The sequence below is a fragment of the Narcine bancroftii genome, chromosome 6, assembly GCF_036971445.1.
Source record: "Narcine bancroftii isolate sNarBan1 chromosome 6, sNarBan1.hap1, whole genome shotgun sequence".
In the NCBI taxonomy this organism is placed as follows: domain Eukaryota; kingdom Metazoa; phylum Chordata; class Chondrichthyes; order Torpediniformes; family Narcinidae; genus Narcine; species Narcine bancroftii.
In genome coordinates, this window is record NC_091474.1 from 163,129,987 (window position 1) to 163,146,532 (window position 16,546).

Sequence of the window (16,546 nt, forward strand, 5' to 3'; positions counted from 1 at the left end):
CCTACACCAGATAGGCGTCGTTCATCCGAAGGCTTGCCAGACCAGTAGAGTGTGTAGCCCGCGCCGTGTTGTTGGAGGCTGCTTACATCTGCCAGGCGGACCTCACTGAGAGCGGCTACGTCGATGTCAAGTCTGAGGAGTTCATGTGCAATGAGGGCAGACCGACGTTCAGGTCAGTGGCTGTCAGCCTTGTCTAGCATGGTTCTGATGTTCCAGCATGCTAGCTTGAGTTTGTGTGCATCTTTTGAGGGGCAGGACATGGAGGGGGAGGACGTAGAGGGGGAGGACGTGGAGGGGGAGGACGTGGACATGTCCTCGGGCCTGCGCAAAGGAGTTTTTAGGTGGAGTGCAGTGTGCGTAGTACTGGCCCCACCCTTTACACCCATGGTTCGTGTGCTGTGGCCAAGCAAGCTGGGACGTGGCAGCGAGGTCCTTGGGTCGTAGGTTTTATATCGGAGTGGCCTTCTCCTATGCAGGTTTCTTACCCGGGCTGGAGGGGTCTGCCTCCCCTCCTAGGTTGGACCATATTGCCCGGACCGGGGCCGAGGCCGGGGCCGCCGCTGCTCTCCCTGTGCCCGGACTGGGGCCGCCGTCTCCCACTCTCTGCCCGGATCGGGGCCTCTGCCTGCCTCACTCGACCGAGGCCGGGGCCACCGCCTCCCCCTTGCTCCTGCTCGGATTGGGGCCGCCGCCGCCTACCCTCAGCCCGGACCGGGGCCGGGGCCGCCGCTGCTCTCCCTGTGCCCGGACTTTTCCATAGAAAACTACCCAGGTTTGTCCAACCTTTCTCCAAAATTCATACCTTCTAAACCAGACAATGTCCCTGCGAACCTCCTCTGTACCCTTTCCAAAGTCTCCAAATCCTTCCTGGAATGGTTCAATCAGAATTCCACAGTATTCCAAGTAAGGCCTTGCCAAAGTTTTATAGATTTGCAACATGACTTCCTAAATCTTGAAAATGCCTCCTTCCTTTCTATGAATAAATCCATGACCCTGTCATTGACGGTCTCCTTCCCAAACCATCACATTCTTCCTCCTAACTGGAACATGCTGGTCCTGCTCTCCTACATGTCAAATGAAGACTTGCCCAATGACAGCTGTTCCCAATTAACTCCTCCTAACTCCTGTCTCATCATGTCATAATTTGCCTCCCTCAATATTGTTCTTTCCCATAAGGTCCAAGCTGCTCTATTTCACAACCCCACCCCCATCCCCATCACTCTTGTTTAAACCCTACCGAGTAGCACTAGCAAACCGCCCTGCAAGGATTTTGGTCCTGTTCTTTTTGCACAGGTTCAACCTGTCCTGGAAGGGAGCCCAATCATCTATAAATCTGAATCCCTCCCTCGCGCACCAGCTCTGCATTAATTTCCTATTTCTGGCCTCATCAACACATGGCACAAAGGTAGCAATCCCAAGATTACCACCCTGGAAGTCCTGTTTTTAACTTGCTACCTCATTCCCCAAAATCATTCTGAAGGATGACATCTTCCTTCCTACCAACATCAGAGGTACCATATGGACCACGGCCTGTGACCTTCCACTCTCAGAATGTTCTCAGAGACATCATGAGTCCTGGCACCATGGAGGCAAACAAACAAACTTTATGTTAATGAACAATTTAATATGCAAGAGGCATTCACCTGCTCTGCAATCTCTTGCCTCTTCAGTTCTAGCATTTTTTGTTGTTCATTGGTGTGGTCCATGATATTCTTGCCTCCAACAAGCAACTTGCTTTCCATTGCCTGCAATAAGTAGAGGAGATGATCCATTAACAATACATTTGCACAATACATTTAAAAATCCTGCTGGAGTAGTGGCAAATATTTAGAACATGGAAATAGAAAAAATTCATGGAATAAACATTAGATGAGCAATCTTTGAAGTCTTCAGTTGCTCCATTGCAGAATGGCCACAGAAAACCATTGTGCAACATTGTTTGATGTGTTTCCTGAGGGAAGGAGATGATACATTGCTCAAAGACAACAGAAATGAATTGGTGAAGCAGTCTAAAGAAATCCAGGAACACTCACTGATGAGGAGACTGGCTTGTTGTGGCTGGCCATACCCTCCAGGTGTCACCCTCCCTCATCAAGCAGCAATAATAATCACACTAACATTCATTTGGCCAATTTGTGAAGTGTGCTGGTCAGCTGCTTGTCTACTGAAGAATACCCTCAGCTAGATGCCCTTCCTCTGTTTCAATGAAGCATTAAGCTATGGATGCTGAATAGATCTTAGATAGTTAGATAGACAGTTCATTAACTGGTTGGGGTAATGACAACTTCACATTTAGTTCTTGTTATGAATTGGTGGAGGAGGAAGCAATGGGGCAGTGGTTTTTGTGGTGATAGACAAAACCTGTACAGTGATAATTGCAAAATTAATGGAAATTATTCAAAATGCTTCAACACATTTCTACTCAACTGATCTTCCCTCAAGAGAGAATGCCACCAAAAATGGCTCACTGAGCCAAACAGAGATGCGCAATGCGCACAACAAGGAAAAGGAGAACACCGACAGGAGTGAACCTACACAACACAACCAGCTGAGAGATGCCCAACAGCAGGGCTCTCAGCTGGAAGAAGAGGAAAGCAACGGGAAAGGGAGTGATAAGAAAAACAGCAGCAGGAGGCCTAACAGATAACTAGCCCAGAAGAAGAGGACCAACATCAAGAAGCCATGAAAAAAAGCACCCAACAAACTGAGGCAAGCAGCTCAACAAGAAAGTCAGAAGAGACACAGATACAAGGAAGAGAAGTAGAAGATACAAACACAAGAGCAGACACAGAAGAAGAACACCAAGCTCTCCACAGAGGAATAGAAGGTAAAATTAATGGAGAGTACATAGATTTAAAAAAATTTCAAGAACAAATGAAAGCATTAAAATAATGGTTGACACTAGAATTTAGTGAAATGAAAAGAAAAATGAAAAGTACAGAAGAAAAAGTGAGTAGAATAGAGCTGGTCATAACAGATGTAGGGAAAGGATTAGAAAATGTGGAAGAACGTGTAATGACTGTAGAAATGGAAGTGAACAACTTAAAAAGAAAATAGGAAGAAAGTGACAAAAAAGTTTAAGAAACACAAGAGTTGTTAGCTCAGAAGATGGATATAATGGAAAACTATAATAGGTGAAACAATCTAAAGATAGTGGGCCTAAAGGAAGATGAAAAAAGCAAAGATATGAAAGAATTTATAAAAGGATGGATCCCAAACATCCTGGGAATGCCAGAAATACAGGAAGGAATGGAAAAAGAAAGGGCACACAGAACATTAGCCCCAAAACCACAGTCACAACAAATAACCAAAATCTGTTTTAGTAAAATTTCTGAGATACTTGACAAGAGAAAGTATTTTGGAGAAGGCGATGAATAAAATTAGAGAAGACAAAAAACCATTGAAGCACAAAGGTAAAAAAAATATATTTTCTACCCAGACATAAGTTTTGAAATCCTAAAGAAGAAGAAGGAGTTTAACACAGCAAAATCGATCCTATGGAAAAAAGGCTATAAATTTATGATGATATCCAGAGGTGCTGAAAATATTTATCCCCGGGAAGCAAAACAGACTGTTCTCGGATCCGGAGAAAGCACGAGAATTTGCAGAATGCCTGCAGGACAGAAAGAGAGATGAAGAGATGTAACAAGAACAAAGAACGATGACAAACTACATATAAAGATGTAAAAATAATGTATAAGTAAGAACTAAAGGAGGGAAAAAAAGGGAAGTAAGGGAGAAGGAGGAAAAAAAGGAGGGGGAAAAAAGAAAAGAGGGGGAGCTTTGTTTTAATGTGAAGATAAAAGTCTTTTCTGGAGGGGGTTGGGTGGGAGAGAATAACAGTCACTGCGAAATCAGTTGACATTTGCGAACGGGTTCGCAGTCCGAATGAAGAGGGGAGTTGTGGTTGCCCAGCAAGGGACAAGGGGCCACTCAGAGAGGGGGGGGACACTTGGAGTTAAAGGAATTTTAGAGGTGGGAGTGGTTGAGGTATTTTATGTTTTAGAAATGTTGTCATACATTGAGTTCAAAAAAGGAAAACTGAGAAATGAAAATGGGGAAAATGGGAAAGGTGGTGGTGAGGAAGTGGAAATAAGGTGTAAACAGAGTATGAGATGGCCAAGTTGAACTATATGACTATAAATATTAATGGAATACATAACCAAATCAAAAGGAAAGGGCTATTAAATTTACTGAAAAAAGAAAAAAATAGATATAGCATTCGTGCAGGAAACGCATCTAACTGAAATGGAACATAATAAATTAAGGAGCGATTGGGTAGGGCACGTAACAGCAGTATCATATTCAAAAGCCAGAGGTGTAGCTATATTAATCAATAAAAATGTACCAATCAAAATAGAGGAGGAAATAATAGATCCAGCAGGGAGATATGTAGTGATAAAGTGTCAGATATATTCAGAATTCTGGAATTTGGTCAATATATATGCACCTAATGAAGAGGATCAAAAGTTTATGCGAGATATTTTTTTGAAGATTGTAGATATGCAGGGGGATATATTGATAGGAGGGGACTTTAACCTAAATTTGGATCCAAAGATGGATAAAACTGGACAAAAGACTAGCAAAAAGAACAAAGTAGCCAAATTTATGGTTAAATCAATGCAGGAAATGCAACTTTTGGATATTTGGAGGAGGCAACACCCAAAGGAGAAGGAATACTCATATTATTCGAGTAGACACAAAACATACTCAAGGATTGACCTGTTCTGTTGTCAGCCCATATCCAAGGGAGAGTTAGGAAAATAAAATATAAAGCTAGCTTGTTATCTGATCACTCACCCCTGTTATTAGCAAAAGATCTGGAGGACATCCCACCAAGATCATATAGATGGAGATTAAACTCCATGCTACTTAAAAGACAGGAATTTAGAGAATTTATTGAGCGCCAAATTAAAATGTACTTTGAAATAAATACGGAATCAGTGAAAGACAAATTTATATTATGGGATGCCATGAAACCCTTCATTAGAGGGCAGATAATAAGTTATGTAACTAAGATGAAAAAGGACTACAATCGGGAAATAGGACAGCTGGAAAGGGAAATAGTAAGTACAGAAAAAGAACGAGCAATAAGGGAAGATACAACAAAAAGAAGAGAATTGGCAGACAAAAAAATAAAATACGAAACATTACAAATGTATAAGGTGGAGAAGAACATAAAGCAGAAGTATTATGAGCTATGAGAAAAAACACACAAAATACTAGCCTGGCAGCTTAAAACAGAACAAGCTAAAAGAAAGGTATTGGCATCAAGAAAAAAGGACAAAAACATTACATATAACCCAACAGAGATCAATGAAAACTTCAAGGAATTCTACGAGCAATTATACCGAACTGAGAATGAAGAGAAAGACAAAATAGATGAGTTTTTTTAGCTAAAATTGCAAGAAGAGGAACAAAAGGATATATTAAAAAATCTGCCAAAAAATAAAATGCCTGGAGAGGATGGATTCCCAATAGAATTCTATAAAACATTTAAAGAGTTATTAATTCCATCTCTCCTGGAAGTAATGAACCAGATAGAAGAAACACAAAACTTGTCAGATTCATGTAAAACAGCAATAATTACAGAAATACCAAAGACGGGGAAAGATCCACTAACACCAGCATCAAAGTAAAACTATTAGCAAACAGATTGGCTGACTGTGTACCAAAAGTAGTAAAATTAGATCAAACTGAATTTATTAAGAAAAGACAAACAACGGACATTGCAAGTTCATTAACTTAATCCATGCAGTACAAAGAAATAAGATACCAATAGTGGCTGTTGTTTTGATAGGGTAGAATGGAATTATTTATTCAAAGTATTACCTACCAGAGAAATATATTTATTGGATTAAAGCACTATATAAGGGACCATTGGCGAAGGTGACAGTAAATGGATATATATCAAACCAATTTAAATTAAGCAGGTCAACTAGGCAGGGATGTCCACTATCTCCCTCACTGTTTGCTTTAGCAATAGAACCAGAGTCAGAACTGATAAGAACAGAAAAAAAAGGGATAAAAATAAAACAGAAGGAATATAAAATGTTTATTTGCATATGACATCATAGTATACTTAACAGAACCAGAAATATCAATAAAAGAATTACATAAGAAATTGAAGGAATATGGAGAAATATCGGGGTACAAGATCAACACAAAGAAAAGTGAAGTGATACCAATGAATAATGCGGATTATACAGAGTTTAGAAAAGAATCACCATTTAAATGGCAAACACATGCAATCCGATACCTAGGTATTAGATTAGATAATAACTTAGGCCACCTATACAAATTAAATTATCAACCATTAATGAAAAAATTACAACATGACTTAGAACATTGGAAAGATTTACCACTAACACTGATAGGAAGGGTAAATTGCATTAAAATTAATATCTTCCCAAGGATACAATATCTATTTCAATCATTACCAAATCCCTTAACAGAGAAATTCTTCAATGATCTAAAGAGAATAATAAGGAAATTCTTATAGAAAGGGGGGAAACCGAGGATAGCGCTCGATAAATTAACAGAATGGTACAAACAAAGTGGTTTGTAGCTACCAAACTTTAAAAATTATTATAGAGCAGCACAATTAAGATATCTATCAGATTTTTATCAAACAAGGGAAAAACCAGATTGAACCAGAACATATACTTTATAAGTGGGATGAAAAACTAGTGCAATATAGAAGTTCACCAGTGCTGCACCAGTACTCAACATTTGGAAAAAGATTCATACAGAAAGGAACAAAACAAATTACCAACTACCAAAATTATTATTGATGAAAAATCAACTAATCCCTTTTCTTGAGAGAATGGGAAAGAAAAAGAATTAAAAGAATAGAAAATTGATTTTTGGGAAATAATTTATTATCTTTTGAACAAATGAAGTGCAAATATGGAATAACTCATGGTACAATGTTTGCATACCACCAACTGAAAACCTACTTAAAGGACAAATTGGGAAGCAGACTAAGATTACCAGAAGGAAACAGGCTATATATCACGCCCCAAAAGTTAAATAAATGGGACCCCACAGTATCAGATAGATGTTTTCGCTGTAAGAAGGAAACAGGAACAACAGTACATGTAATTTGGGCATGTGAGAAAGTGAAAAAGTTTTGGGAAGATCTAAATCAGGTATTAAATAAAATCACAAAAAGCAACATACCAAAAAATCCAGAGATCTTTCTTCTAAGTAATACAAGAAGTAAAGAATTAGGCCTCAAACTGGATGAAGCGCAAAAAAGATTTATTATGATAGCCTTAGTTGTAGCAAAAGAAAATGTATAATATCAACTTGGAACTCAGAAGAGAGCCTGAGACATGGTACACGGAAATGAATAAATGTATTCCATTGGGAAAAATAACATATATATGTAAAAAATAAAGTCACATTATTTGAACAAATTTGGGAACTGTACATGGAACACAACAGAGAGGGCCTACCGCGGACCTCCACCCCCTAAAATGATAGAACAAGAAGAAGATGAAATGAACTGATCCAGTGTGTAAAAGTAGATGACACAATTTTCTTGTTTATTTTCATTGTGTGATGACGTTGTTTAATGGGTTTATTGTATTGTATATGTTGAACGTTTAATGGGTTTGGAGGGGGGTGGGAAGGAGGGAGGGAAGGGAGGGGGGAAAAAGGGGAGAAAATGACACTGTATATTCAAGAGGGAAATGTTTGTGTGTATTTTGATTAATATGGTTCATAGTAAGAAAAATTTTTAAAAATTTTAAAAAGGGAGAATGCCACCAAGTGTGGCACTGAGCAAAATCCCATGTGTTGCTTTTTGTGCAGGCTGACTTAAAGGAAGGAGTACATCACTGAGGGTGATCTGAACAGGTAAATCCATCAGTTTCAACATCATCAACTGTCAATGACCTCAACAAACAAAAGTTAACTGGAGGATATTCACTCAGGAGGTATGACCTGGACTTTGTAGAAATTCATTACAATTTCTGGGCTGTAAGGAGACAGGTGCATTATGTGAGGCACCTGACCTTGGCCCTGTATACGTGCACCAGATCTCAGAACATTCACAACATAAATAACCTCCAAGGTCCCTCAGATGTGTGTGAATCCAGGCTCTGAGCAAGCCCACTAAAATTCAAGAAATCCACAAGCCTCAGATGAAGCCACTCTTCTGCAGCCTGAAAGATTGCAGGCACCTTGAATTGAGTCAATGAAGTGGGACGAAAAACCATCCAATGAGAGAGTGATTTGGAGGGCATGGCACAGACATCATGTGTTTTAGTTTTAATTTTTATTCTCATTTTTATTGTTTATCCCCGACCTTTTATTGTTTATTTAATACTTGGGGTCTGATAGCATGTTGTTTTTCTTATGTAATTGTGTAGTTGTATAAATTATGGGAGAAGGGAGGGGAGGGAATAAGGGAAGGGTGAGGGGTAAACACTGGACTCTGAATTATTTTGTGCAGAAGGAGAATGTACTATATTGTTTGCTTGGATTTGCATGAGCCTTGAAAATAAACTAATTTTTAAAAATTGCAGGTACAATTTAGTGGGAAAAATCCCAGATATGTTGCTCACAATTGCTTGCCTGATCTCAAATTGGTCATTTGTTTCATAAACTAGCAGATTAGTTCAAACCTCTTTAATTATAAGCTGCTAAATTGAACGATTGTGGCTAAGAAATCCTGTACTTCCTTCTAAATGACTACTCACTTGTGCAAATACTGATTATTTCAAACCCTGATTGGCTTGATATTTATAACTTACTGTAATTTCATTTCTGGGTTTCAGCATTACTGTCTGTGAATTTAGGAATGATCTGTCTACTGTCACAGCAAAATTCAGTTGCTGCAGAACAAGGAAGGGACTACTCCGACAAGCTCTTCGTCACCAACTGTTAGAGATTGTTTCTATGTTCACATAATTTCCTGTTGTTCATCATTTATTCTTTTAAGCATGTATTACCATAAAATTTGTTGCAATTTTTAAAACAGGGCATGCAGATATTTTCCATTGACAAAGCCCTTTCTCCATATATCTATCGGATTCCCACTTTAATTGCCAACAACCTTCGCCCTGAACCCCATCACTCTGCTCTTGCCTCCATTGCTGCCTTGGCTAAGAACAGTAGTGTATCCATGACTGAGAGCAAAGGTGAAACACTGACAAAAGCTGTCATGGAAATCAATATCAAAAGAATTCGTATGAGAGTCATCCAATCATAACCCCAACATGTGATTAGTGCCATTTCCCCTGGCATATTGTACACGAGGCGTCCAACTTTTCAACAAGGTTTTGAATCTACTCTTAACAATTAACAAATGCAGCAAAAACAAATTTCCTTTCCTCCGTCTTGTACTGACAATAACCACACCAGCAGTGCGAGTACAAGACAGCTTTAATAAACTAATATGTACACTAAGAGGTCTTGTCTCTCTGCAAGACGAACCTGGAAGGCTAGACTGTAGCTCTGGACTGCTTTATATACAAGGTCATCGGGATGACCCCTGGTGACTTAGTGGTGTAATTACATATCACCATGCGTCTGATCATCAATTTACATCTTATTGAGCTTCAGCCTCATCACAAAGCAAAGTGTTCCATTTACCAGCATAAAAATTACATGTACTGCAAATCAGAAAGAATAACAGAAAATGCAGGCCTGGCAGCATCTATGGAGAAAGGAACTGACATCAGTTTTGGAATTCATTTCTTTGGCTTGGCTTCGCAGACGAAGATTTATGGAGGGGTATGTCCACGTCTGCTGCAGGCTTGTTGGTGACTGACAAGTCCGATGCGGGACAGGCAGACACGGTTGCAGCAGTTGCAAGGGAAAATTGGTTTGTTGGGGTTGGGTGTTAGGTTTTTCCTCCTTTGTCTTTTGTCAGTGAGGTGGGCTCTGCGGTCTTCTTCAAAGGAGGTTGCAGCCCGCCGAACTGTGAGGCGCCAAGATGCAGGGTTGGAGGCAATATCAGCCCACTGGCGGTGGTCAATGTGGCAGGCACCAAGAGATTTCTTTAAGCAGTCCTTGTACCTCTTCTCTGGTGCACCTCTGTCTCGGTGGCTAGTGGAGAGCTCGCCATATAACACAATCTTGAGAAGGTGATGGTCCTCCATTCTGGAGACGTGATCCACCCAGCGCAGTTGGGTCTTCAGCAGCATGGATTTGATGCTTGCGGACTCTGCCAGCTTGAGTACTTCGATGTTGGTGATGAAGTCATTCCAATGAATGTTGAGGATGGAGTGGAGACAGCGCTGATGGAAGCGTTCTAGGAACCGTAGGTGATGCCGGTAGAGGACCCATGATTCAGAGCCGAACAGGAGGGTGGGTATGACAAAGGCTCTGTACACGCTGATCTTCGTGTGTTTCTTCAGGTGATAGTTTTTTCAGACTCTTTTGTGTAGTCTTCCAAAGGCGCTATTTGCCTTGGCGAGTCTGTTGTCTATTTCTTTGTTGATCCTTGCATCAGATGAAATGGTGCAGCCGAGGTAGGTAAACTGGTTGACCGTTTTGAGTTCTGTGTGCCCGATGGAGATGTGGGGGGGCTGGTAGTCATGGTGGGGAGCTGGCTGATGGAGGACCTCAGTTTTCTTCAGGCTGACTTCCAGGCCAAACATTTTGGCAGTTTCCACAAAACAGGACGTCATGCGCTGGAGAGCTGGCTCTGAATGGGCAACTAAAGCGGCATCGTCTGCAAAGAGTAGTTCAAGGACAAGTTGCTCTTGTGTCTTGGTGTGAGCTTGCAGGCGCCTCAGATTGAAGAGACTGCCATTATCCTTCAGCAGAACACGAACTCAGTTTCTCCTTCCTTTGGTGCTTCCAGGGTTTTCTGTTTTCACTTCCATTTGGAAATCCATAGGAAAACAAGTGAAAGAAACTCAGATTCCAAGGACTAAATGAGGAAGGTTGGGTTATGAAAGATTTCTACACAAAGTTAATTTTACTGGTAGAGTCATAAATTTCTCTGAGACAACTGTTAACCTTGCACAAAGGAGATATGCGACATTGTTTAATATTTAAAACAAAGAGCCAAGCCAATTCAGACTTTCCAGAGAACACAGTACACAGGAGATTATGATGACCTTACTAATGACATCCCTGGAGTCATGAATACTGGATGAGATTTGTTTCTCCTTTGTTGAGCTCTACTGCTTTTTAATAGAGAAAATGATGGATGGTAACCCTGATAAAATAATTTTTAAAAAATACAAATTATATTCTGATATAAATACTAGTAGTTTTTTTGTTCATCAAGATGGTTCCAATAAATTATACATCAGGTGACTAAATAGATCCAAAATAATCACTGATGAATTAGTAATTTATGCAATAATATGAAATTTCAAGGAATTATTTCCCAAAAGACTTCTGTGGATTCTCACGCACACCTTCACATTTAAAGCTGCCTCTGTACTACTGCTGTCTGCTCCTGCTAGCTGATGCAGCCTGATATAACCAGAACAAAAACCTGCCAACACTCGCTGAGACCTCTTTGTTTTCATTGTGAATGGAAAAAATTGACACATGGACGTTAACCAAAATGTGTGAAATAATTCTTTACTGTTTTCAGAAACTTATTATTCATCTAATTTCATGTGCAAATGCAGACAATGCAAAGCAAATGGAGTCTTCATGTGTAATGGGATGAGAAAATGGAGTTGCAATTGAACAGTGTGGATTTGTGATTCAGCAGGAATCTCCCCTGTAGCGTTAGCTCAGGAGCCAAGAGGATCAAAACCATGATATTTTCATGCCACTATGTTTGTTTGCACAAGCAGCTTCCATCACTGATGTGATTACTGTGATTTATAATGCAAGAGTTCTGTGATATAAATTTATAAAATGTTAACACATTAATCTAGCTGGTTGGAGTATGAAGCACAGGGTTCATTTTAAAATGGATCAGAAAACAAGGTAAATTTAAACCAAGATATGTTGAAATGTTTTCTTTTCAAAAGACACCTAATGACCTTTCATTGTGCAAAACTCAGGGAGTCAGGGATATGTTTTTTGAAATGAGATTGCAGGTCAGAGTCATCGGAACAGCTCACAACCCAAAAGAAAGTCAAAAATATTCCCATATTGTAACTCTGTACAATTGTAAAGAAAATTAATTTCAGTGCAATTACATGGCCTCACCAGCAGTGATGAAGATTGATAATCTGTGTCAAGGAAAAAGGCAAGAAATCCTGGCACAATACAGAGTGAGCATGTTGCTTGGAAAGAGAAGGTTAGATATGAACCACTGAAGACGTCCACATGAAATGTAAATAGATACACTTACATTGTGGAGATGCAAGAAACCGCAGATGTTGGAATCTGGAGCAAGAAAACAATTGGCGGAAGGAACTCATATATATATATATTTTAAAAATATATATATAATATATATATATATATTTATATATACATATATATATATATATATAATATATATATGTTATATTTATTCTATATATATATATACACACACACACATATATATATCTACACACACGTGTGTGTGTGTGTATATGTGTGTGTGTGTGTGTGTGTGTGTGTGTGTGTGTGTGTGTGTGTGTGTGTGTGTGTGTGTGTATACATGGTGGGCAAAGGTGAAAGGAATCCTTCTTTATGAAGGATTTTGACCGAAAAAAATTGACAATTCCTTTTCTCCCCAACTGATTCGGCTAAACCCATTGAGTTCCTTCTGCCAGTTGTGTATTGCACTTACATTTTGGTTTATGAGTGCTTTATTTTAACCAATTTCCATTTCATTAATCATGAATTTTTCAGTGATATTGTCAGAATAATAGAATGAGAACCCCAAAAAGCCAATGATCGAAACAGGAAGGATATAAATAAGATAGAAACAGTGCAGAGAAAATTTACTGGGATGTTGTAAGGCCTTCAGGAGTTGAGTTACAGGGAAAGATTAAACAGGTTAGGACTTTATTCCTTGGAGTGAAGAAGAATGAGGGGAAATTTGAAAGAGGTTGTTCTGTTTGTTTGGGGCACAGCAAGAAGCAAATCCAGACACAGTGGGAAAGGCAACAAAAATATGGTTTGTTGTACACAGAACACAGGTAAAGACTCTGGTGCAGTCCTGAGTAGACACAATTAATTAGACAGATACCTAGCAAGGCATTAAGCTACTTAGAATAGAAGCAGCGCACACGCACACACACTCACCCCTTAAAGGTTAACGATAGTTAACATGCACATTGGCTAGCACCCAGACTAGGGCCTGACAGTAGGGAGGGGGTCAGTGACATGGAAATTATACGAACACTAACCCAGCCTCAGATACTAACCACCGGGAAGTGGGGGTGGGGGGGTGGGGGTAGCAACTCTCAGGGGTTTTGCCAGACTTGGGCTACCCACAGGCATGAGGAGAGCTGTGGCTCTTGAGCCAATAACCCGAGTACGAATACAGTGATCCCCCCCGTCTGCTTAAAGGTTTCAAGTGCCTTACATGTGAGCTCTTCTGGATGGCATCACCATGGCGACAACAACCCAGAGCAAATGCAAGGCTTTCACCCTGTGGCAATAGAGACTGAACAATAGTGTAGTCCAGTTTAAATACTCCGCTCTGGCTGAGAAGGGTCTGGGATGTGTGGGGCTGACCAATGGCAGGGCATGCTTTGGCTGGTGTGTGGGCATACATCTGATTGGCAAGCTGGAGAGGCTGGGTGGTGCCTGGGGATAATGGGCAGTTGGATGTGGCTTCTGATCATAGGGGTATGGTTACCTTGCCAACATAACAAAGGTTTACAAGATTATGAAAGCTAGAAACAGAGTGATGCAAGTAGGCTTTTTCCACTTTGAGTGGGGGAGACAAATGTGAGAGGTCCATAGTTTTAAGCTGAAAGGGGAAAAGTTTAGGGGGAACATCAAGGGAAAATTCTTCATGCAGAGTGGTGGGATGCAGAATGAGCTGCCATCTGGTGTTGTGAATGCGGGCTTGATCTTGTTTCAAGAATATAGTGGATAGAAAAATGGATGGAGAAGTCTGGAGGGTTATGGAATGGGAACAGATCAATGGACCAGTGAAATATGGTCAGCACAGACTAGAAGGGCTAAATGGTCAGTTTTCTGTGCTGTTGCATTCTATGGTTCTATAACTCTATTTTGATAATGGGGGTCAAGAATAGGACTGAATTCAATGGTCAAAGAGTACTATTATATTTTCTGAACACCATATTATATGATGAGATAGCAAATAAAAAGGCAGGTAACCTTGAAACTGTGAAATTCTGTGCGGAATGTTAAACTGCTGAATTCTGGGGTTTTTTTTCACTCACTAAGAAGCGAACCTTGTCACACAAACCAAGAGGTTTTTTTTTTGCCACGGTCCTGCCTCCACCAGTTATATCAATAGGGAATTCCCTGGAAAAATCTGATACATGCCTGGGTTGGCCACAGAATTATACTGGTCCCCACAGATATTCTGCAGGCCAATCGAATTCTCAGGTCTCATAAGCTCAGTCAATGCCAGAGTGAGCGATCTATCATTAATTTTCAATGCAGAGCTTCAGAGAAAAAAATATTAAAATCTATCGACTTTGCCCTGACCATATCCGAGGTTCGTGCTCTCTCAATGCTGATTAACTGACCTGGAAAGGGTTTAGAAAACTAAAATCCATGGTTTGAGCCTCCTAATATCTTAATTAAGAATTGATAGTGGAAGATTATTTTTACATATCTGTGAGAATCCAAACCAATCAATTGATCTTTTTTAAAAAATTGGCAAAAAATATGTGGTAGTTAGAGAATAAAAGACAAATTGAGACTAATCGTCTCATCCTGTTGGGTAACAATATTGTGAGGTCTGAGTGCTTGTCCGATATCTTCGCAAAGTGTGGACATGACACAACAGAACTAGTATTTTGAGAGATCATTGATATTCCAGAAGCTGAGTTCATTTTTGAGCAATGGGATCAGATTCAGGGCTGGGGAATGAAGCAGGTTGCCGTCTTTCTACTAATTAATTATTTTGGCTTGAGTTCACATGTCACACAGAGCAAGTTGTGACACATTTTGGAATCAATGTTTATTTTTTTCTGTAATATCTTGAAAAATAACTGTCAATGAAATTCAACAGGGCAAGAAATAGAGGATGAACCCAATAAACCGGTGAAGCAGTAAAACCCACTTCTTTGGGCAATTTGATGCTCAATGGGCCCAAGATGGCAGCACCTTTGATGGTCACAGCCACAAGGGGTCGCAGACGACTTGTACAGGGCACCAGAAAATGGGGAGATCACCCTCTATTTGTGAAGGAGATGCAGAGATGACCCACAAGATGGTGACCATGGTAGTGGACCAGTGAGGGGTTCTGCCATTGAAGAAACACACAGGCAGTAGACAGGCTGTTGGCGACTCAAGGTGAATAATCCTCACAGGCTGCAGAATGCTGGCAACTGCAATCAAGGAATTCACACTGAGCAGTGGACTGCTGGATACTGGCTCAAGACTAGCTGAAGGGGTACCAGTTATCGGAACTTGGATGCCGAGGGTGCTGAGGCTTCCTGATCGTGTCAGACATTCAGATCTGGAGTTCGTGCTGTTGATGGTTTGGACTGGACTGTTTGGCTGGAGGCAAATCATGGTCACTCAGTGACTCTGATGGAGATCTCCTTTGCTTCTCCTTCTCTGACTGTGAGGAGCTTCAGGCAATTTCTGCCATTGGTGACAAAAATCAAATTCCATGAAATATTACAGCCTTTATTACATGACAATAAATTGAATCTTGAATCATCTTCAGAAATCTCTAGAAATTTAAATGTGAAGATAATCTGCTGAAAGCAAATGATTCTCGGAAAACATTGCAGTGAGATCAACTACTTGATGAATGAACAAATATGGTGGGTCTGATGAAATCAAGTTGATTGTACAAACACAAACCAACAAAACAGTATTCTCTGGTCCTTGATGCAAAACATCCAGACACACAACCAGACATAAAACACAAACACAGACAATTTATACATGTGCAGAACAAGTAACATATTTATAAATAAATAAATAAATAAATAAATAGATTTTGCTTTGTGAAAATGAGAGTCTTGGATGGTTAAGCTGAGCAGTTTCTTTGGTCATTGAGCATTTTCACTGCCCATGGGAAGAAGCTGTTCCGCAGCCTTGTGGTGCGGGCCTTGATACTCTTGCATCTCTTCCCCAAAGGGAGCAGCTGAAAGATGATATGTACAGGGTAGAAGGGGTCCTCAATGATTTTCCATGCCATCTTCAGACAATGATCCCAGTAGATCACATTGATGAGGGCAGATGCATATCTAGGGTATGGCAGTCAGGGTATGTATCCTGGGCACCACTTGAAGGGGGTGCCACTGTCTTCACCTCACCTACTCGATATTGAACTCCCGAGCCCAACGCTGATCCTGGCCCCGCTGCAGCGCTGCCCGACATCTAACTCCCAAGCCTGACCGCTCACTGCACCGATGCCCTCCCATCCAATCTTGAAACATTTCTTCACAAAGAAGGAAAGTGAAGCTGAAGGACGGAAGAGGTGAAAGTCAGAGGAAGCCAAGAAGTTGAGCAAGTTCTTCAT

General features: G+C 40.4%; 1 protein-coding gene across 2 annotated transcripts in view; it reads right to left on the bottom strand.

The window, feature by feature from the left end:
- LOC138737645 (kinesin-like protein KIF3C) overlaps window positions 1–16,546 on the bottom strand; it is a 186,638-nt gene that overhangs the window by 38,393 nt on the left and 131,699 nt on the right. For both annotated transcript variants that reach the window (XM_069888269.1, XM_069888270.1), the window contains exon 4: window positions 1,644–1,745. In XM_069888269.1, coding sequence (XP_069744370.1) covers window positions 1,644–1,745 — 102 coding nt within the window. The remainder of the gene's footprint in view (window positions 1–1,643; window positions 1,746–16,546) is intronic.